The sequence below is a fragment of the Anomaloglossus baeobatrachus genome, chromosome 3 (genome assembly GCF_048569485.1).
Source record: "Anomaloglossus baeobatrachus isolate aAnoBae1 chromosome 3, aAnoBae1.hap1, whole genome shotgun sequence".
NCBI lineage: Eukaryota > Metazoa > Chordata > Amphibia > Anura > Aromobatidae > Anomaloglossus > Anomaloglossus baeobatrachus.
The window spans coordinates 351838909-351860912 of record NC_134355.1 but is presented as its reverse complement, the minus strand read 5'-3'; the positions used below and the strand labels follow the sequence as shown (position 1 = coordinate 351860912).

The window sequence follows — 22004 nt, the reverse complement described above, 5'->3', positions numbered from 1 at the left end:
GCTGGGCCCGATCCGGCCTCAGTGGACCCTCACCCGGCTTCCGCCTGCCTGAAAGACCCTCCTGTCTTTTACTTGATGGATCCTCCTTCAAGGACCCGACAGACAGACAAGTGGAGCAGCTAGATCACTCTGCCTCGAGGCCGCGGGTCCCTCTCCCCTTCCGTGTGGGTCGCACAGGCACCAGGACTACCAGTTTCCCTCAGACCCTCACAGATGTAACTGTTCACATTGCTGCGGCGGCAGAGTACCTCATGCAGGCCTCCCTCGGCGCTGCTACCTGCGCAGTTATTGCCGCCTTAAATACCATAGCCATCCGTAAGGCCCTCTGGTTCCGATAATGGAGAGTGGACTCTGGTCTCTAAGAAGCCTCTCACAGTACTCCTTTCCAGACCGTTGGTTTGCCGATCGTCTGGACAGGCTCTTTTTTTGTCTGACGCCACGGGAGGAAAAGAGTACCTCCCTCCCCGAACTCTAGCCCAGGATGTGTTGTTTTTTGTTTTTTTTTTATACTAGACACGCAGGGCCCGACCTTCTCAGCCCTCCCCGAGTCCACCTCGTCCTGGCAGTCTAGACAAAGACCGAGACGTCTCGTCCCTCTCCATCTGGGCCGCTGCCTCAGACCACAAATGGGTGTGATACCTTGTGTCTTCCGGTTACCACATTGAATTCTGGACCCGATCCCCTGGTCAGTCTTTTCTCTCAAACCCCCCAAATGCTCCAAAACACCACGAGGCCTTCTCCTCAGCAATCCTCTCCCTCCAAACGGCGGGGGAGATGGTACCTGTTCCGGACGGCGAGAGGCTATTCCAACCTATCGTGGTCGCCAAAAAAAAAAAAATGGGTCAGTTCGTCCCATCCTGGACCTCTTAACACCTGAGCAAACATGTGCACGTAAGGAGATTCAGAATGGACTTCCTAGGGTCCATTATTACCTTTATGGTCAAAGGAGAATTCCTTGCCTCCCTAGCTTCAGGGACGCGTACCTGCACATACCCATCGCTCCAGCTCATCAAAGTTCCTCCGCTTCGCGGTTCAGGACTTCTTTTTTTTCATTTGTGGCCCTACCCTCGGCTCTGCCACAGTACCAAGGGTCTTAACTAAGGTCATGGCGGCCGCCATGAGTGCCCTTCACGCCAGGAGAGTGGCTGTTCTGCCTTGCTTGGATGACCTCCTCATCAAGGGCTCAACCAGCGGGCAGATCTCTGTGGGCACCCTATCCCGCTTAGGGCGGCTTCTGACTCCAGTCAAATCATCCCCGGTCGCGTCAAAATCCGTCACCTCCCTGGGCATGTACCTGGACACTCTTCGGGGCTTGATATTTCTCCCTCAAGTCAAGGCGACCGCTCTACAACAAGCGGTACACTGCCCTCTACGTACTCCTGTCACTTCATACGATTCAGTATGAGAGTGCTAGGTAGGATAGCGGCGGCTATAGAGGCAGTGCTGCTTGCTTAGCCACACCACCGCCCACTGCAGCTTGCGCTTCTAGCTGCCTGGGACAAGAGCCCCTTTTCCTTGGACGAACTTTTCACCTGACACCTTCAGTCAAGTATGCGCTTTACTGGTGGCTTCAGTCCTCTTCCATATCGAGAAGGAGTTTTTCTTTATCGTTCCTTTGGGAGACCCAGACCATGGGTGTTTAGCTTCTGCCTCCGGAGGACACACAAAGTACGACATTTAAAAGTGTAGCTCCTCCCTCTGAGCTTATACACCCCCTGGTGAGCCAGTCCCAGCCAGTTTATCGCTTTGTGTTCAGGAGGCATGCATCCACACATGCATTCTCATGATTTTTTTCTTTGGAACAGATTGAAGAAGTGCGGGTCCACGTCTGGACCCCCGGCATGTCCCTTCTCACCCCACTGTGTCGGCGGTGTTGTAAGGTTGATTTCCAAGGCTGGAGCCTTACATGCCGTGCTCCTTCACCATCCCTCCTGGGCTCTGGCTTGAAGTGGGAGCCAGCACGGTCTCCATGCCTGGCAGGAGACCGGTCTCCATCCACAGCCCCTTGAGGATTCTGTTGGACCGGAGTACTCATCCCCAGGGACCTGGCCCTGCGTCTCAGCAGCTAAGTACCTGAGACGTTTATGTGTTGGGGGTCCCTGTTCTTTATTGTATGGGGAGAGTATGCTGAATGTATTTATTTTGGCATTTCCGGCGGGTTCTCTAGCTTTCGCCCGAGAACCGCGCCGATGGTGCCTGCGCGTCGGCCTCGCCGCTTAAATTTAGGCCCCGGCTTTGCCGGAGGCCTAGTTTCTATTAACTACCCTCGCATGTCACTCATGCAAGGGGGACAGGCACGTCTCCTCCCGGCGGCCGTTCTGCACAGGGGAGAGACACTCCCCACTGCTGGGGCGTGTCTCCTCCCCTGCAGGTCTCTATGGCCCTCCAGTTCCCGCTCTCCTACAGGAACGCCCCCAAGTCCCGCCCCCTCTCTTCGCTCCGGTGGCCATTTCTCAGGCAGAGTTCACTCTGCGCTGGGCCTTCCTGCACTCTGCATCCCTGCTGAGGTGCTGTGCATTGGGGGTCCGGGCTTCGGGATCTGGAGGGCACACAACACCGCTTCCAGCGGTCTGGTAAGCCACAGCCGGTCTCCGGTTGTGGACCTCTGTATATTCTCCCTGGGGTTCATTCTCTTGCAAAGCCCCCACTCCAGCAGCATGTCTCACACGAGGAGCAAGGATCCAAAGCTTTATTCTGTATGCGCTGCATGTAAGCTCCTGCTGCCTGAGCCGAGCACCTATCCACATTGTGATGTCTGCTCTAACTTGGCGGTGCCACAGCCTGGAGTCTCACCCCCAGTGGTCTCTCCGGCTGCCTCTGCACCTGTGGCTGAACCCTCGGCCTGGGTAGAGTCCTTTTCTAGGTCTATATCCCAGTCATTTGCTGAGTCCATGGGACTTTTGTCCAGGACTTTGATGAATATGCATCAGCCCTCCTCACAGGGTGCCTCTAATGCTCTTGCTAAGGGTCCTTTAGGATCCCTATCCTCTGACCTCCGTCCATCGGAGCTCACAGAGGATTCATCATCAGGTCCCAGACCCTGTCCTCCTAAGAGAAGGCGCAGGGTTTCATCCCCCTCCTCATCCCGCGGCTCTGACTCAAGAGCTGACTCGCAAGATGAGGAGGATGCCCTTACGGGGGCTCGGAGGCTAACTCCATGTACCCTATCGATCTTTCCGAGGGTGACTCAGATCTTAGTGACTTGATTGCTTCTATTAGTTCTGTACTGGATCTCAATCCGACAGTATCAGAGAAGCAACCCTCTCTGGCAGAAAAGCATCAGTTTACCTCGCCTAAGAGAGTAAAGAGTGTGTTCTTTAACCACTCCAGTTTTCAGACCGCTGTGACCAAACCAGGGCCTGTCCTGACAAACGCTTCCCAAAGCGTGGTTCTGATGACCGTTTTCCCTTTCCACCTGAGGTGGTCAAGGAGTGGTCTCACTCCCCAAAGGTAGACCCCCCGGTGTCTAGGCTCTCAGCCCGGACCGTTGTGTCGGTGGCTGACGGCACCTCACTTAAGGATTCCACTGACCGTCAGATTGACCTTTTGGCCAAATCTGTGTATGAAGCTGCGGGGGCCACGTTTTCCCCGACTTTTGCAGCAGTGTGGGCTCTCAAAGCTATCTCTGCTTCTCTAGAGGAGATGCATTCCCTCACCAAGGAATCTATGCCTGAGATGGTTGCCTTAACTTCTCAGGCTTCAGCTTTTTCATCTTATGCCATATCTGCCATGCTAGAGGCTTCTCACCGCACTGCGGTGGCTTCAGCTAATTCCCTCGTTATCCGCAGGATCTTGTGGCTTCGAGAGTGGAAGGCAGATGCTTCTTCAAAGAAGTTTCTTGCTGGGCTCCCTTTTGCTGGTTCCCGGCTGTTCGGTGAACAGCTGGATGAAATTATTAAGGAAGCTACTGGCGAGAAGAGTACTTCCATGCCACAAACCAAGACCAGGAAACCCGCCCAGGGTAGGAATCAGTCGAGGTTTCGTTCCTTTCGTTCCTCCAACTGGTCGTCCTCTAAGCCCTCCGCCTCGTCCGCTAACTCAGCTAAGGATCAGAAATCCAACTGGCGCCCAAAAGCGCGTCCGCAGAAGACCGCAGGAGGTTCTGCCACTAAGGCAGCCTCCTCATGACTCTCTGCCCGCTCCAGCCACGTCCTTAGTCGGTGGCAGGCTCTCCCACTTTGGCGACGCTTGGTTAAAACAAGTCTCCGATCAGTGGGTGAGAGATATCATATCTCACGGCTACAGGATAGAATTCTCTTCCAGCCCGCCAAACAGATTTTTTCTCTCAACTCCCCCTGCTCCAAGGCCGCCGCCTTCTCACAGGCCGTGGCATCCTTGCAGGCAAACGGAGTGATTGTACCAGTTACCGCTCGGGAACGGTTCAGAGGTTTTTACTCAAACCTCTTCCTAGTTCCCAAAAAGGACGGTACCTTCCGGCCCATCCTGGTTCTCAAGCTTCTCAACAAGCATGTTCGGGTGCGGCATTTTCGCATGGAGTCTCTGTGATCAGTCATTGCCTCAATGACCCAAGGGGATTTCCTGGCGTCCATCGACATCAGAGATGCCTATCTACATTGCATTGCAATTGCAGTTTCACACCAGCGTTGGTTACGTTTTGCAATGGGAGAGGATCATTTCCAATTCGTGGCTCTCCCCTTCGATTTAGCCACGGCCCCTCGGGTATTCACCAAGGTCATGGCAGCAGTGATTGCGGTCCTGCACCTCCAGGGTTTGGCAGTGCTCCCTTACCTGGACGACCTTCTAGTCAAGGCTCCATCCAGCGCAGACTGTCAGCGGAGTGTCTCGCTCACTCTAGCCCAATTCGGGTGGCTTGTCAATCTTCCCAAATCCACTCTGACTCCGACCCAGAGTCTCACGTACCTAGGGATGCAGTTCGAGACTTTGCTGGCACTTGTGAAGTTGCCCTTAATCAAACAGCAGTCTCTCCAGCTAGCGGTGCGCTCTCTGCTGAGGCCCCGCCGTTATACCCTCAGGCGCCTGATGCAGGTGCTGGGTCAAATGGTGGCGTCCATGGAGGCTGTTCCCTTTGCCCAGTTCCATCTGCGCCCCCTGCAGCTGGACATTCTCCGCTGTTGGGACAAGCAGCCTTCCTCCTTACACAGGTTAGTGGCTCTGTCGCCACGGACCAGGAGCTCTCTTCAGTGGTGGCTTCGGCCCCTCTCCCTGTCCCAAGGGCGCTCCTTCCTGGCCCCGTCCTGGGTGATTCTCACCACGGATGCCAGTCTATCCGGCTGGGGAGCGGTATGTCTCCAACACAGAGCACAGGGTACTTTGACTCCGTCCGAGTCAGCCCTTTCAATCAATGTGCTGGAAACCAGAGCCGTGCTTCTAGCTCTCCTAGCTTTTCACCACCTGTTAGCAGGCAGGCACATTCGAGTCCAATCAGACAACGCGACAGCGGTTGCCTACATCAATCACCAAGGCGGGACACGCAGCCGCCTGGCAATGATGGAGGTACAACGCATCCTTCAATGGGCGGAGGACTCCAAGTCCACCATATCCGCAGTCCACATCCCAGGCGTGGAAAACTGGGAGGCAGATTATCTCAGCCGTCAAACCGTGGACGGTGGCGAGTGGTCCCTGCACCCGGCAGTGTTTCAGTCAATCTGCCGCAAATGGGGCACTCCGGACGTGGACCTAATGGCATCCCGTCACAACAACAAGGTTCCTGTTTACGTGGCTCGCTCCCACGATCCTCAGGCCTTCGCCGCGGACGCTCTGGTTCAAGACTGGTCCCAGTTTCGTCTGTCCTATGTGTTTCCCCCTCTAGCTCTCTTGCCCAGAGTCCTGCGCAAGATCAGAATGGAGGGCCGTCGAGTCATCCTCATTGCACCGGACTGGCCCAGGCGAGCTTGGTATCCGGACCTGCTCCAACTGTCCGTAGAGATGCCGTGGCATCTCCCGGACCGTCCAGACCTACTCTCGCAAGGTCCGTTTTTCCGCCCGAATTCTGCGGCCCTCAAATTGACGGCGTGGCTGTTGAGTCCTGGATTTTGACGGCTTCTGGTATTCCTGAAGTCATCTCCACTATGACTCGGGCACGTAAGTCTTCCTCCGCTAAGATCTATCACAGGACTTGGAAAATTTTCCTGTCCTGGTGTCGCTCTTCCGGCCATCCTCCTTGGCCATTCTCTTTGCCGACCCTTCTGTCTTTTCTACAGTCCGGTCTGCAGCTAGGACTGTCCCTCAACTCTCTCAAGGGACAAGTCTCAGCTCTGTCAGTACTGTTCCAGCGGTGTCTCACTCGGCTGGCTCAGGTCCGCACCTTCATGCAAGGCGCGTCTCACATCATTCCGCCTTATCGGCGGCCCTTGGATCCCTGGGACCTTAACTTGGTCCTCACGGTATTGCAGAAACCCCCTTTTGAGCCTCTTAGGGAGGTTTCTTTGTATTGTCTTTCTCAGAAAGTGGCCTTTCTAGTTGCCATAACTTCTCTCAGGAGAGTCTCTGATTTGGCTGCGCTCTCCTCGGAGTCACCTTTTTTTAGTTTTTCATCAGGACAAGGTGGTTCTTCGTCCGACTCCAGACTTTCTTCCTAAGGTGGTCTCTCCCTTCCACCTTAACCAGGACATTACCTTACCTTCCTTCTGTGCGGCCCCTGTTCATCGCTTTGAAAAAGCGCTGCATACTCTAGATCTGGTGCGTGCTCTCTGGATCTATGTATCTCGCACCGCTGCGCTCAGGAGGTGCACCTCTCTTTTTGTGCTGACCACAGGTCGGCGCAAGGGCCTCCCTGCTTCTAAGCCGACCTTAGCCCGTTGGATTAGATCGACCATTTCGGACGCCTACCAGAGTACTCAGGTGCCGCCCCCGCCGGGGATCAAGGCACACTCGACCACTGTCGGTGCCTCTTGGGCTTTTAGGCACCAGGCTACGGCTCAACAAGTCTGTCAGGCTGCCACTTGGACTAGCCTGCATACCTTCTCGAAGCACTACCAAGTGCATGGTCATGCTTCGGCAGATGCGAGCTTGGGCAGACGCATCCTTCAGGCGGCTGTCGCCCACTTGTGAAGTTAGGTTCTGCCTACTTCTTAGTTTTTTCTGTTTATTCCCACCCAGGGACTGCTTTGGAACGTCCCATGGTCTGGGTCTCCCAAAGGAACAATAAAGAAAAAGAGAATGTTGTTTACTTACCGTAAATTCTTTTTCTTATAGTTCCGTATTGGGAGACCCAGCTCCCTCCCTGTTGCCTGTTGGCAATTTCTTGTTCCGCGTGTTATCACCGGCTGTTGTCGTGGACAGAGTCTCCGGTTGTTCCGGCTCTTGCTCTGTTCTACTTGTGGGTGGCTATTCTCCTTCAGCTTTTGCACTAAACTGGCTGGGACTAGCTCACCAGGGGGTGTATAAGCTCAGAGGGAGGAGCTACACTTTTAAGTGTAGTACTTTGTGTGTCCTCCGGAGGCAGAAGCTAAACACCCATGGTCTGGGTCTCCCAATACAGAACTATAAGAAAAAGAATTTACGGTAAGTAAACAAAATTCTCTTTTTTTCCCCCAAGTCAACTGGCTACTCCTGACCACGGACGCCAGCCTCTTAGTCTGGGGAGCAGCGTACTGGCTCCACACTGCTTCGGGACGTTGGACACCCCCGAGTCTTCCCTTCCCTGAAATCATCGTGAAAATCAGCGCGATCTACTCGCGCTCAGGTCATCCCCCCCTTCTGCTAGCAGGTCGTTTGATTCGGGTCCAATTGGACAATGCAACAGCTGAGTAGGTAGATGCTTTTGCATCTACTTAGTGTCCTCCTATGGATAGGCAGCATAACACCCATGGTCCTGTGTCCCATGGTCCTGTGTCCCCCAATGATGGCTAAGAGAAAACGATTTTACGGTGAGTACACAAAAATCCGTTTATTAATGGAAAAATAAAAAAGTTATGGAGTTATGAAGAAGTGGAGGAAGCAACAAAAACAGAAAAGTGGCCATGGCTTGAAGGGTTACAGTTTATACTTGGAACAGAGCAGCCATATGTAGAATTTTGGCTAGTCAGCCATAGTGGATCCAATGGTAGAAAAGTCAGCAACCTATCACATCTTATCCCTCTTTACCTGCAGTCTTTGGAAGTAAGACTTGGAAGTATAATTCAAGGGAAGATTGACCAGAACAACAAGGGTGTCATCTATACTGAGGCATTTGTTTCCCGGCATAGGGCACGGATCCGAGGACTTTTTACTGCAATTACAAGGTAAGTGGTTTACACACACACACACACACACACACACACACACACACACACACACACACACACACACACTCTCCTACAAGCCACAAGATCCTAGATCATAGTCATATTGTAATGTACAGTCCAAATAAGAGGGGTTTTAGAAGAGTCACTGTATTCCAGGAGAACATGTACATAGGTAACTGATCACAGGCAATGGCTCACAGGTTCTTGGAAGAGATCTACAAGGATATGTAAATAAGAACAACAACCAAGACACAGTATATGGCCAAAATTAAGATATCTTTATTACACAATAAAATACAAAAAATTAAAAGAATATTTTTGTGGTGAATAGTGGTCGAACAGGTGTAGAGGACCAGCAGACCCAATGTGCAGTTCAAGGTTATTAACAAATTATTAAATTATTGCCCAATAATTATATAAAAAATTCATAAACCAATTGGTAATATATAAAGAGCAACAATAAATAGCAAAATTTTAGTGACAAAAAAATACAGCCTACTATATAGAAAAAAGGGGGAAAACAGGTCGTAAAAGTTTGCATATAAATAGAATGGACAACACACTAGTTTGCACTGTAAATAAATTAAATTATAAACTATAATAAAGTGCTAGTGACTGATTAAATTCAGAAAGAATCAGTATAATTTAATTAAAGTGCAGAGTGCTAATCACATTAGAACATACAAACTCCACTGTGATAAAAAAGTGCTAAGTGCATCACAAGTGGTGTCCAAGCCACAATGTGCAACCTGAGATCTTGTTATAAATGTATATGACTAGTGTTTACAATAGCAATATATGGCTAGCATTTACAATGGTAATGACTCATAGCAGGTTTAAATGAAAGTACCGATTTGATAAAGTCCAAAAGCAGAGTAAACACAGGGCTGATTAGAAGCGTCACTCACATGGGTCTATCTGGTCCTGCCACTCCGACGTACGTTTCATATATGACTTCTTCAGGGAGCGCTCCCTGAAGAAGTATTCTTTTCATTTTTTGTATTTTATTGTGTAATAAAGATATTTTAATTTTGGCCATATACTGTGTCTTGGTTGTTGTTCTTATTATTATGAGTTCATGGCCCGATATAGAACTGTTGAAGGGTGTTCCGTATTGGATAAGGATATGTAAATGCAGCTTTATTACAAAATAGTAATAAAAAATACAGGTAGTAAAGCATTCGTGCACCCCTATTTCTGTGTAATTTTTCAAGGAATGAGTATAAAAATAGAGCCCTAATTATTGTGAAATTAGTTCTCATGTCTCCCCACCCCACCAGTATTCCAATTCATCAGGAGAGAAAAAAGCAAAACAGTGCCTAAATGAACTCCTAAACCAGAGGTGCAACTACTTGATAATGTAAAGATGGCACAAATCAGATAAATATAATACATGTGTTTCGAGCAAACATACAGCTCTGACAGCTTTATAGAGGTAGCCCACTACTCGCACAACCCCCTTCTCAATCCGTATGTTTCCCAATGTGTCATCACTATCCCTCCTGGAATCAGTGTTAAATCACGCAATCACTGTGGCCAATCAGTGACCGCTCACTCTCCCGCCTTAGGACAAATCACTTACATCTTGAGGAAGAGAGCACTGCTGCTCTAGCACTTTTTTTGGATGTATGTGATACGTTTGAAGGTGGGGAGAGTGAAATGGCTGCTGGTTGACCAGCCACAGGGATCGCGTGACATGGCACTGTCTCTCCCGGAATCGTGTAACTTTGCTAACACCACTGGAGTGCCGACACTAGAGGTGAGTATTGGTGTTCTTATTTAAAAAGGGCGAAACCTATTGATTGAGAAGGGATTGTCCTAAGTAGAGGGCAACTCTTTTTACCTATACAGGTAATCATATGATCTACAATCAGTAGGACTCGCAACTCTCTGTGTTAAGATGATAGATACTGGTTTCTATCTAATTAGTACAGGGTACAGTTTAGAAAAAAAAAAAAACCTAGTCTCCTGGATTATACCCTCTTCAGCAGTCCAGAATGCCTATATATGAGGGGCTGCTGATAAGTCTTTGGCTTTACCCAGAAAGAAACGAGATAGGATGATGAAAGTTTACATTTATTCCACATACTCTCTAGTGATGTCAACACACTTCTTACATCGGTATTCTAAGTTCTGTAAGCCTAGCAAAAATAAGGATTTCGGTTGTGCCTTAAACCAGGCATCCGTAGCAGCCATGCCATCAGAAATTATGTGAAATTTGGTACTCTAGAGGTGTTTCTTCAGGTTTGGAAACTGATGATTGTCAGAGGGAGCTAGATCTGGTGAATAGGGTGGGTGGTCAACCAGCTGGAAGCCCAGCTCTGTCAGTTTTGCTGTGGTTGCTTGTGCAGTGTGAGCAGAGGCGTTCTCTTGCCGGAACAAGATTCCTTTGGACGGCATGGCGCAAGTTTTGGCCTTCAGAGCTGCCTTCAATTGGTAGAAAAGTTCAATATAATATCTTGCATTGATGGTGGAACCCTTTTTGAAGGTAGTTCACCAGCAGCATGCCCACCTTATCCCAGAACCTGCATGCCATCACCTAGTGCAGGGGTGGGGAACCTTTTTACTGCCGGGGGCCATTTGGAATTTCCTACTAACCTTTGGGGGCCGCACAACATTATCAACTTGAAAAATAACCCTGCTATATTTGGTCAAACGATTAATTAACTCACCCCTACTGTGGTGGCAGGAGCTGCTTCTCTTTGGTGCGACTGTGATGTTCGGTGATATTGATCATCTTGTTTCTCACAGCTGCTTTTCCAGGTTTGTCTCGATCTGGAGATGCTGGGGGCATATACATCACAGCAGGGGCTGGGACGCATAACTTACAGGAGACACTGGGAGTACACATCACAGGAGGGGCTGGGGCATATACATCACAGGATGGGCTGGGGCGTATACATTACAGGAGGGGCTGGGGCATATACATCAGTAGGGGGGCATGGACAGCCCTGGGGGTGACACAGACATGACTGGGGACAAAGACAGCACTAGGTGGCGGCACGGACTGCACTAGGTGGCGGCACGGACTGCACTAGGTGGCGGCACGGACTGCACTAGGTGGCGGCACGGACTGCACTAGGTGGCGGCACGGACTGCACTAGGTGGCGGCACGGACGGCACTAGGAGGCGGCACGGACGGCACTAGGAGGCGGCACGGACGGCACTAGGAGGCGGCACGGACGGCACTAGGAGGCGGCACGGACGGCACTAGGAGGCGGCACGGACGGCACTAGGAGGCGGCACGGACGGCACTAGGAGGCGGCACGGACGGCACTAGGTGGCATCACTAGGGAGACACAGACAGGTCTGGGGGAGCATAGACCTCAACCGGAGGGCACGGACTGGGGGGCATAGACAGCAGTGGGAGGGTACAGACAGCAGTAGCGAGTTCAGAGCACTGGGGGATACATAGTACTGAGGGGTGGCACACAGCACTGGGGAGCACGGACAGCATAAGGGGGGCACAGACAGCACTGCCCATGGCATGGACAGCACTGGAGGCAACATGGACAGCATTAGGTGGTGCGGACAGCACTGGGGGGGGGGGGCATAGACATCACCCAGGAGGTACAGACAGCAGTGGCAGTTTACACAGCGCTGAAAGGGTACACACTGTACTAGGGGGTACACAGCATTGAGGGGTGCACACAGCACAAGGGGGTACACAGCCCTGAGCGGGGGGGGGGCAGCGATGGGTTGAGTACTCACAGTGAGGGGGAGGGGGAGTCACACACACAGCACAGGTCTGGGAGGTCGGTAAATCTGCTGCAGCTCTTCTGTGCCTTATCGCAGCGTGCTGCTTACCCCGCCCACCAGAGCACGCTAGGACAGGCCGGGGTTAAGCCTAGAATGTATGGGCTGCAGTTAGGTCCTGGAAGTCAGGATCTGGATAGAGCCCGTACATTCTAGCATCTACCCTCAGGGCATCAGGCAGTGGGATTTAAAGGGCCGCCAGCCAGGAAAAGCGCGGCTGCTGCCAGAGCACAGCGGTCCCCGGGAATGTGCCCGGGGGCCTCATAAAAAGTCGTCACGGGCCGTATACGGCCTGCGAGCCGGAGGTTCCCCACCCCTGATCTAGTGGCTGATTTTTGCACCCTGAACTTCTTTGGATGAGGAGAACCACTGTGCCTCCACTTTTTGACTTCTTGTTTTCAGAGTCATACAAGTAAATCCAGGTGTCATCCATAGTGACCAGTCAATCTAGGAAGTTCATATCAGTCTGGAAATGCTGACAAATGGACCGGGAAGTTTTCACTCGCTTGCTTCTCTGATCTGTTGTCAAACATTTGGGGACCCACTTTGCAGAAAGCTTCCTCATGTCCAAATGTTCATGGATAATGACACAAACACGTTCACGGGAAATCCCGATGATGTCTGCTATTGCTTTAGCTGAAATTCATCAATTCTCCAATATGAGGTTGTGACAACATCGACGATCTCCGGAACAACAACCTCTCTCAGTTGTCCAGTACGTTCATCATCATTGGTGCTGAAGTGGCCCGTTTTAAATTTGGCAACCCAGTTCTCAACTGTGGAATATGAAGGGCATTGATCCCCCAATGTCTGTGACATATCACCATGAATATCCTTTGCGGACTTTCCTTGCAGAAACAAGAATTTTATCACTCCTTTGCTCTCAGTTGCTGTGAATATCGCATTAGACCCCGCCATTTGTTTTCTCGCGTGCGTAGAACACTGTTGCCATAAGCAACAAACACAAAATTTTGAAAACATATCTTAGACACATAAGGCCTTCATGTGATGTAACATTCGTTACCATAGAAACAAAAAAGATCACAAAGCCAAAGACTTATCAGCAGCCCCACCATGATAGGATGTATAGTCCTTTATGAAAGTTTTGAAAATGAAATTTCATATGTACATATCCAATCTCCATCGACACAGCCTGATTGACAGCTGCAGCCTGTACTGAGTAGTATGAGATCTAGAAACGTAGAAAGACACTGGAGGATCTGCCAATCAAGCCAGGTGGACGGAGATTGAATTTAGCTCATAAGTATTCTTGGACCTGTGGGAGTCTTCACTTTCATGCTGGACACAAACCGTGAAAAAGGTAGATTAGCGGCCATTGATCCGTTATGTAACATCATTTCTTGAGATGAGACTGGCAGGAGACATAGGGCTGAGAACCATGAAGGGGTAGGGGTGTGTGTGTGTGTGTGTGTGTGTGTATATATATATTATATATAATGTATGTATGTATGTATGTGTGTGCCTTTTAATTATCCCTGTTGCAGTGTCTGTATCTGTGTAAACCACCAATTGAAGAGCAGTTTAAAAATGTTATGTGATTAATACGTAGCCACTGTACGATGAAAAATTCTATAAGTTTAGTATACTGTGTTTCAGTTCTGTACGAGTAGAAGATTACCGTATTTTTCGCTTTATAAGACGCACTTTTGTTCCCCCAAATTTTGGGGGAAAGTAGGGGGTGCGTCTTATAATCTGAATATACGGGGGGGGGTGTATATATAATATATACATATGAGTCCAGGGGAGGTGGGGACAGCTCTGGAACGCTGCTGGGGGCTGGTGAAATCTGCAGGAAGGCAGCATTAGATCTCCTGCTCCCGCTCATATAGTATGCACTGCCACTGTCCATCACCGTGGTGCTGAAACCGCACCGCGGTGATGGGCTGGGGTAGCGGCGCATATTATATCTGCCTGCGCCCCCTTTGATGGCACATGCCCCCCCTGTGTTATATATGGCCCCCATGCTGCTGCCCATAGTAAAATAAAAAACTCTTTCTCTGACGCCTCATTGGGGGACACAGGACCATGGGTGTTATGCTGCCTATCCATAGGAGGACACTAAGTAGATGCAAAAGCATAGCTCCTCCTCTGCAGTATACACCCCCTGGCCGGGCCAGGCAGCCCCAGTTTTAGCTTAGTGTCTGTAGGAGACACTTCCTTTCAAGGTTTGTTTTTTTTTGAAGGCGACGGTTTCTTTTTGGGACCGATCTCCCACTACCATCAACGGGCGGGAATGTGGAGTGTCGCCTCCATGTACCCCCTCCTGCGACGCTGGATCTTGGACTGGACGACGGGTTCCACAGACACCGATTTTCCAAAGCCCAGGGTAGAGGCACATTTCCTCAGCTCCTCTTTGCAGGCTCTGAGTTGAAAATAGCACCTGAATATGGCACCTGTGTGACCGGACACAGCAAGCTGACTCTGCTATTTTCACTGCTTGGACCGAAGCAGTGTTTAAGGTGAGATCCCCCCTGACTGGTTTCCCAGACAAAGGGAGAAAAAACGGTGCAGGGAAGGCTCCCAGGACTGCTGAATTTTATTATGAGAAAGATTGCAGGAGGAGAGCCCCAGGGATCCTGAACACACAGTGTTAACTTGTCTCTAGCTTGCTGGCTGGAGGAGGGAGGGGGGGGAGTCCCTCGCTGTTTGCAGAAAGTCCTGCACAGATAATTTACTGGTGGCAGGGGGAGGGTCCAGAGCTCAGGGACTCACGCTGTTTATTTGCTCTGTTTATTTGCTCTAGCAGAAAAGCCGGCAGAGATAACCACCAGTGACAAGCTGTGTGCTGACTCAATGGAGAGGGAGGAAAACTGTCAGAAGCTCCTTTCCCGACGTTTTTTTACTACCCACAGCAGGGGGGGGCACACTGACTTCTTCTTCACGCTCTTTTAGCGCTAAGCCCCGCCCCCCGTGGCCGCGATAATCCCCGCCCCTTCAGGAAAGCGTGGGAAGATCTCCACAGAGCTTACTCCTTCCTGAGGACAGGGCCATCGGCTGATTCTGGTGAGGTGCTTGCTTCACTTGTAGCCCTGCTGAGCATTGCTCCCCCTCCTGGCATACTCCTATTGGGAATATGCAGAATTCTAAGGGCATTAAGAGTGCTAAGGCCCACATAGTCTATTATTCAGCCTGCACTGCCTGCCACGCTGAGCTACCACGTAAACATACCTTTTCTCTATGTGAGTCCCGTGCCCCTATAGCCCCCCAAGACCCCCCTGCCACCACCGCCGCAACCGTCAGCCCAGAGCCTAGGGCTCCCAGCCCACCGGAATGGGCACAGTTTCTGTCCCAATCCATGGAAAAACTGTCACAGAACCTGATGCTGGCTATGCAATGTCATCCTCCACACCCTTCTGGGTCCCTGGACGGAATGCAGCCTGAGGATACCCCTATGGAGGATCCTTCTGAGGTAATCCGGGCACATGCTTCACCGGTTGCAGGGATCAGGAAAAGAGCACACGGCCGGGTGTCTCCAGCGAGCTCTCCCTCGGGAGCACACAGGGCAGGCTCTCCCACACGCTCCACGGCTTCTGAAGAGCTGGAGGAGGGAGAATGCTGTTGGTACCAGGAGGATTCCTTGGTTTTATCCTCCCCAGATGATCAAACTGCAATAGACTCCCTTATAGCAGCAATCAACCAAACTCTGCATGTGGAGGATCCCCCATCCACTACCACTGACCATGCGGTCTCCTTTATGAGGGCAAGGAAACCCCAAAAGGTTTTTGTTGATCACCCAGAGTTTCAGGATATCCTCACAAAGCAAAGGGAGAAGCCTGACAGGCGCTTCGGTAACCGAAAACTCATGGAGTCCCGGTACCCCTTTTGCCTCACCTGCCCCTAAGGGCTGGGCCGATCCGCCCTCGGTCGACCCCCCCCCCGGTCTCCCGCCTTACCACAAAGATGCTCCTGTCTTTTCCCGATGGTTCCTCCATCAAGGACCCGACAGACAGACAGGTGGAGCACCTCGCCCGCTCTGCTTTTGAGGCTGCGGGTTCCTCCCTCTCGCCCTCCTTTGCCTCTGTGTGGGTCGCAAAGGCGATCTCAGTCTGGGCAGAATCCCTTAACACTTCGCTTGAGGAATCCCAGTTCACTCATACCTTCACAGAGGTAACAGCTCAAATTGCCGCTGTGGCGGAGTACCTCATGCAGGCCTCCATGGACGCTGCAACCTGCGCAGCGTTTGCCGCCTCAAATACCATAGCCATCCGTAGAGCTCTCTGGCTCCGACAATGGCGAGCGAACTCTGCCCCCAAGAAATCTCTCACGGGCCTTCCCTTTTTTCCAGACCGATTGTTTGGCGAACGTCTGGACAAGCTCATTTCTGACGCCACGGGAGGAAAGAGTACCTCCCTTCCCCAGCTGCAGTCCAGGACGTCCTTCACCAGACGTCCACAGTCCTCGTTCCGCTCCTTTCGGAACTCATTTGGTTGGTCGACATCCCGTGCTGTCCCCGCCACCAGCCACGGACTACGCAGGGACCGACCTTCTCAGCTCTCCCTGAAACCCACTTCGTCATGGCAGCCTAGACCGAAACAGTCCAGGACTAGGGAGACTCGGCCACGACGTTTCCCCCCCCCCTCATGACTCCTTCGGCGCCCCGGAAGACACACTCATTGTAGGAGGTCGACTGCGTCTCTTTCAACACATCTGGGCTGCCGCCTCAGACGACAAATGGGTGCGAGACCTTGTCTCTTCCGGTTACCACATAAAATTTCGGACCCGACCCCCCGAGTCGGTTCTTTCTCTCAAACCCCCCCAAAGACTCGAAAACGACGCAAAGCTTTTTTCTCAGCAATCCACTCGCTCCAAACAGCAGGAGTGATAATAACTGTCCCAGACGACGAGAAGTTCGGGGGTTTTTATTCCAACCTATTTGTGGTCCCCAAAAAGGATGGGTCAGTTCGACCCATCCTGGACCTCAAACACCTAAACAAACGTGCACGTACGGAGATTCAGAATGGAGTCCCTAAGGTCCATTATTGCATCCATGGTCGAAGGGGGAATTCCTCGCCTCCATAGACATCAAGGACGCGTACCTGCACATACCCATCGCCCCAGATCACCAAAAGTTCCTCCGCTTCGCAATTCAGGACTCCCACTTTCAATTCGTAGTTCCACCCTTCAGCCTTGCCACCGCACCAAGGGTCTTCACCAAAGTAATGGCGGCCGCCATGAGCGTCCTTCACGCCAGGGGAGTAGTCGTTCTCCCTTACTTGGACGACTTCCTCATCAAGGTCCCCTCCTTCCGCGACTGCTCAACCAGCATACAGATCACTGTGGACACCCTATCCACCCGCTTAGGGTGGCTAGTGAATCTGGACAAATCATCCCCGATCCCATCACGATCCATCTCCTTCCTGGGCATGTCCCTGGACACCCGTCGGGGCTTGATCGTTCTCCCTGAGGACAAGGCGATCGCTCTTCAACGAGCGGTACGCTGCCTTCTATGTCCTCCGTCTCGCTCCATTCGATTCAGCATGAAAGTGCTCGGCAGGATGGTGGCGGCTATGGAAGAAGTACCCTTTGCTCAACTGTACCTCCGCCCACTGCAGCTAGCCCTTCTAGCGGCCTGGGACAAGAGCCCCTTCTCCCTGGACAGACATCTTCACCTGACGCCTTCAGTCAGGTACGCACTCCGCTGGTGGCTTCGGTCCTCATCCCTATCGAAGGGGAGATCTTTTCTCCCAGTGAACTGGCTGGTCCTGACCACGGACGCCAGCCTCCTAGGCTGGGGAGCAGTGTACCGGCACCACACTGCTCAAGGACGTTGGACGCCTCAGGAGTCTTCCCTACCCATAAACATCCTGGAACTCCGCGCGATCTTCCTCGCGCTCAGAGCGTTCTGCCCCCTGCTAGCGGGTCGTCAGATTAGAGTCCAATCGGACAATGCGACAGCTGTAGCCTATATCAATCGGCAGAGGGGCACCCGCAGCAAAGCTGCTTATCTCGAGGCCCACAAGATCCTCAGCTGGGCCGAATCGACGGGATCAGTGATATCAGCGGTACACATACCGGGGGTAGAGAACTGGCCAGCAGACTTTCTGAGTCGCCAAGGCCTGGCCACCGGAGAATGGTCTCTCCACCCAGATGTGTTTCTACACATCTGCACTCGCTGAGGCACACCAGACGTGGACCTAATGGCCTCAAGGTTGAATGCAAAGGTACCCGCGTTCATAGCCAGGTCACGCGACCCGCAGTCCATCGGCGCGGATGCTCTAGTCTGCTCCTGGCACGTCTTCCGCCTGCCTTACATATTTCCACCTCTACCCCTGCTGCCGCGGGTAATCAGGAAGATCAAGGCAGAGGGTGTCCCGGTGATACTGATAGCACTGGACTGGCTCAGGCGTGCCTGGTACGCCGAATTAGTACAAATGCTCACAGATGCACCGTGGCGCCTTCCAGACATCCCAGACTTGCTGACCCAAGGGCCCATTTCCCATCAGAACTCCAGAGCCCTGAAGCTGACGACATGGCCATTGAGACCTGGGTATTAACAAGAGCGGGATTCTCCCCCGCGGCTATTTCCACCATGATCAGCGCCCGAAAGCCTGCTTCATCCCGCATTTACCACCGTACGTGGAAAATCTTCCTTTCATGGTGCAGGGAAATTAACGTCCAGCCTATGCCTCTGGCCATCCCCAGAATTCTCGACGTTCTACAGTCTGGCTTGCAAGCGGGGTTGGCTCTCAGTTCCCTTAAAGGGCAGGTTTCAGCGCTCTCAATCTTCTACCAATGCCGCCTGGCTCAAAAACCGCAAATCAAGATTTTCCTCCAGGGCGTTTCCCATCTAGTTCCCCCGTACAAACAGCCGCTGGACCCATGGGACCTCAACCTCGTTCTGGACAGTCTCCAGAGGTCTCCCTTTGAACCCCTCAAGGAATCCTCCCTTGCTCTTCTGTCCTGGAAGGTAACATTCCTGGTGGCAATTACGTCCATCAGACGGGTTTCGGAGCTAGCAGCACTCTCTCTTGCCGCGAGCCTTTTCTGATCTTTCACCAGGACAAGGTGGTTCTGCGCCCCCTTCCGGATTTCCTTCCAAAGGTTTTTACCCCGTTTCATTTGAACGAGGACATTGTTCTGCCTTCCTTTTGTCCACACCCAGTTCATAGGGTGGAAAGGTCTCTGCATTCGTTAGACCTCGTCAGAGCTCTCAGATATTACATATCCAGGACAGCCCCCTTTAGGAAAACTGACTCTTTGTTCGTCATTCCTGAGGGGCCTAAGAAGGGACAGGCAGCTTCTAAGGCGACTCTGGCTTGCTGGATTCGCTCTGCGATCCAGGAAGTCTACCGCTTGCAACTCAAGCCCATTCCTAGTGGGCTGCGGGCTCATTCCACGCGAGCAGTTGGCGCTTCGTGGGCCATTCGGCATCAGGCTTCAGTGGAACAGGTGTGTAAGGCTGCGACCTGGTCTAGCCTACATACGTTTTCAAAGCATTACAGAGTCCATACCCAGGTTTCAACTGAGGCAAATCTGGGTAGGAAAATTCTGCAAACGGCAGTAGAGCACCTCTCTCAGTAGGCACTCCAGGCTGTCTGGGACTGGTTTCTAGTCCTTGGGTTGTGTTGTCTTCTTTTATGTTTCCCACCCATGGACTGCTTTAGGACGTCCCATGGTCCTGTGTCCCCCAATGAGGCGTCAGAGAAAAACGGATTTTTGTGTACTCACCGTAAAATCGTTTTCTCTTAGCCATCATTGGGGGACACAGCACCCACCCAGTTGCCCTGTTGGGCCTTGGTTCTCTCAGTACCTTATTTGGTTATGACTCATCTTTTCTCATGTTCCTCTGTTGATAAGTTTTTACTGTTTTTTTTCTCCTACTGCTTGTGTACTAAAACTGAGGTTGCCTGGCCCGGCCAGGGGGTGTATACTGCAGAGGAGGAGCTATGCTTTTGCATCTACTTAGTGTCCTCCTATGGATAGGCAGCATAACACCCATGGTCCTGTGTCCCCCAATGATGGCTAAGAGAAAACGATTTTACGGTGAGTACACAAAAATCCGTTTTTCCTTACCTCTCCCTGGTGTCTCCCTCCTGCCGCTGTGATCATGCACGCAGAGATGATATCACTCTGCTGTGACGATCACATGACCAACACCGAGAACCAGGAAGTGCAGGAGGTCAGCAGCACGGAGGGAGTCACGAGGGAGGACAGCGCTGCAGTAGGTAAAGTAAATTGTTTAATTTACTATGGGCAGCAGCATGGGGGCCATATCTAACACAGAGGGAGGTGTGCCATCCATAGGAGCCATATCTAACACAGGGGGAGGTGTGCCATCCATAGGGGGCCATATCTAACACAGGGGGACGTGTGCCATCCATAGGGGGCCATGTTTAACACAGGGGGAAGTGTGCCATCCATAGGGGGCCATATGTAACACAGGGGGACGTGTGCGATCCATAGGGGGTCATATTTAACATGGGGAAGTGTGCCATCCATAGGGGGCCATATCTAACACAGGGGGAGGTGTGCCATCCATAGGGAGCCATATCTAACACAGGGGGAGGTGTGCCATCCATAGGGGGCCATGGGCAGCACAGGGGGACATGTGCCATCCATAGGAGACCTGTGCCAGCTGTAGGAGACGTGTGCCATCTATAGGAGACCTGTGCCAGCTGTAGGGGATATGTGCCAGCAATATGGGATGTGTTCCAGCACAGGGGGACGTGTGCCATAAATAGGGGACGTGTTCCATCAATAGGAAACATGTGCCAGCAATAGGGGACGTGTGCCATCAATGGGGGACGTGGCATCACTGGGGGGCGTGTGCCAGCACAAGGGGGCTATATTCAATATAAGGGGGCCATATCCAGATTAAGGAAGCTAATTTTAGGATGGGGGGGCTATGAGGGACATATACCCTTTATGATTTGTTAGATGGACACTGGCATTATAAGACGGACCCCATTTAACATTAAAAAAAATAAATCTTTTTTCCTTCACCAAATTTGGGGGTGTGTCTTATAATCAGGTGCGTCTTAAAAAACGGAAAAATATGGTACTTCTTCCTGTTAATGGGCGGTGGCGTTCTAATAGCCATAGCCCTCTTGTAATGAGCTATGTTTTGAAGTCAATTGGACATGATTAGCATATATTTTTAGATTTAGAAATGAGGACAATGAACTGCCAAATATTTCCTATAGTGATTTATTCATTACAGTTATTTACATTAAGTCAGATAATTGACAAAGTGTTAAATTAAACAAAAGTGAAAGACAATCTACAGAAAAGTGAGTATTTTGTATGTTTTTTCTAAAGTGTATGCCTAATGATGATATATTAGTGACCAGTGCTGTAACTTGCTTTGTTTTAGACCCACCCCAGTAATCGGGCTGATTTCTCAGTATGGTTTCCCTGAGCATCTTCTATACTGTAAGTGTTACAACATTAGCCATGCATTCATTGTACAGGGGTCGACGATAAAATAAAAGCATCTATAAGACAACTGTCTAATAGAATGTTAGAAAGCTTAAAGCACCACTCCCACGTTTTTGTTATTTTCTTTCCAGCGTTGGAGTAGTGCTTTTATCCTAAGGTCCCTGTCCCTACTCTTATACTCACATTTTGGCGTGTTCACTTCTATTCAGTGTCTCTCCAGTCTCGCAATGCCATCTTGTGACCACAACTTCTGAATGGCGGAAGTCCGAAGTTATGTCACAAACACTTAATGTAAATCTTTGAGAGCCAGAACGAGGCTCTCATAGAGTTGTATTGAAGAGTGACCTCCGACACGCTCCGTGAAGCACTGGAGCTGCTGACAGGTCACAAATTGCCGAGACCAACCAGAGCGGCTGGGATAGAAGATGAAGACGCAGGAGGATGAGTATAAGACAGGGGCCAGAGGACGTAGCTTAGAAAAACCACTCCAGAGGTGAAATAGAAAAAAAATGCTGTAGTCATGCTTTAACCCCTTCAGCCCCCGGGCACTTTCCGTTTTTGCGTTTTTGTTTTTTCCTTCCTTCTTCCGAGAGCCGTAAATTTTTTATTTTTCTGTCAATCTTGCCATATAAGGGCTTGTTT

The 22004-nt window shown here is 51.2% G+C and overlaps 1 protein-coding gene across 1 annotated transcript in view; it reads left to right on the top strand.

Annotated features, from left to right (window-relative positions):
* The window catches only part of UFL1 (UFM1 specific ligase 1), a 156730-nt gene that overhangs the window by 10527 nt on the left and 124199 nt on the right, over positions 1-22004 (top strand). The window contains exons 6-7 of the mRNA XM_075340109.1: positions 8074-8204; positions 21298-21356. Coding sequence (XP_075196224.1) covers positions 8074-8204; positions 21298-21356 — 190 coding nt within the window. The remainder of the gene's footprint in view (positions 1-8073; positions 8205-21297; positions 21357-22004) is intronic.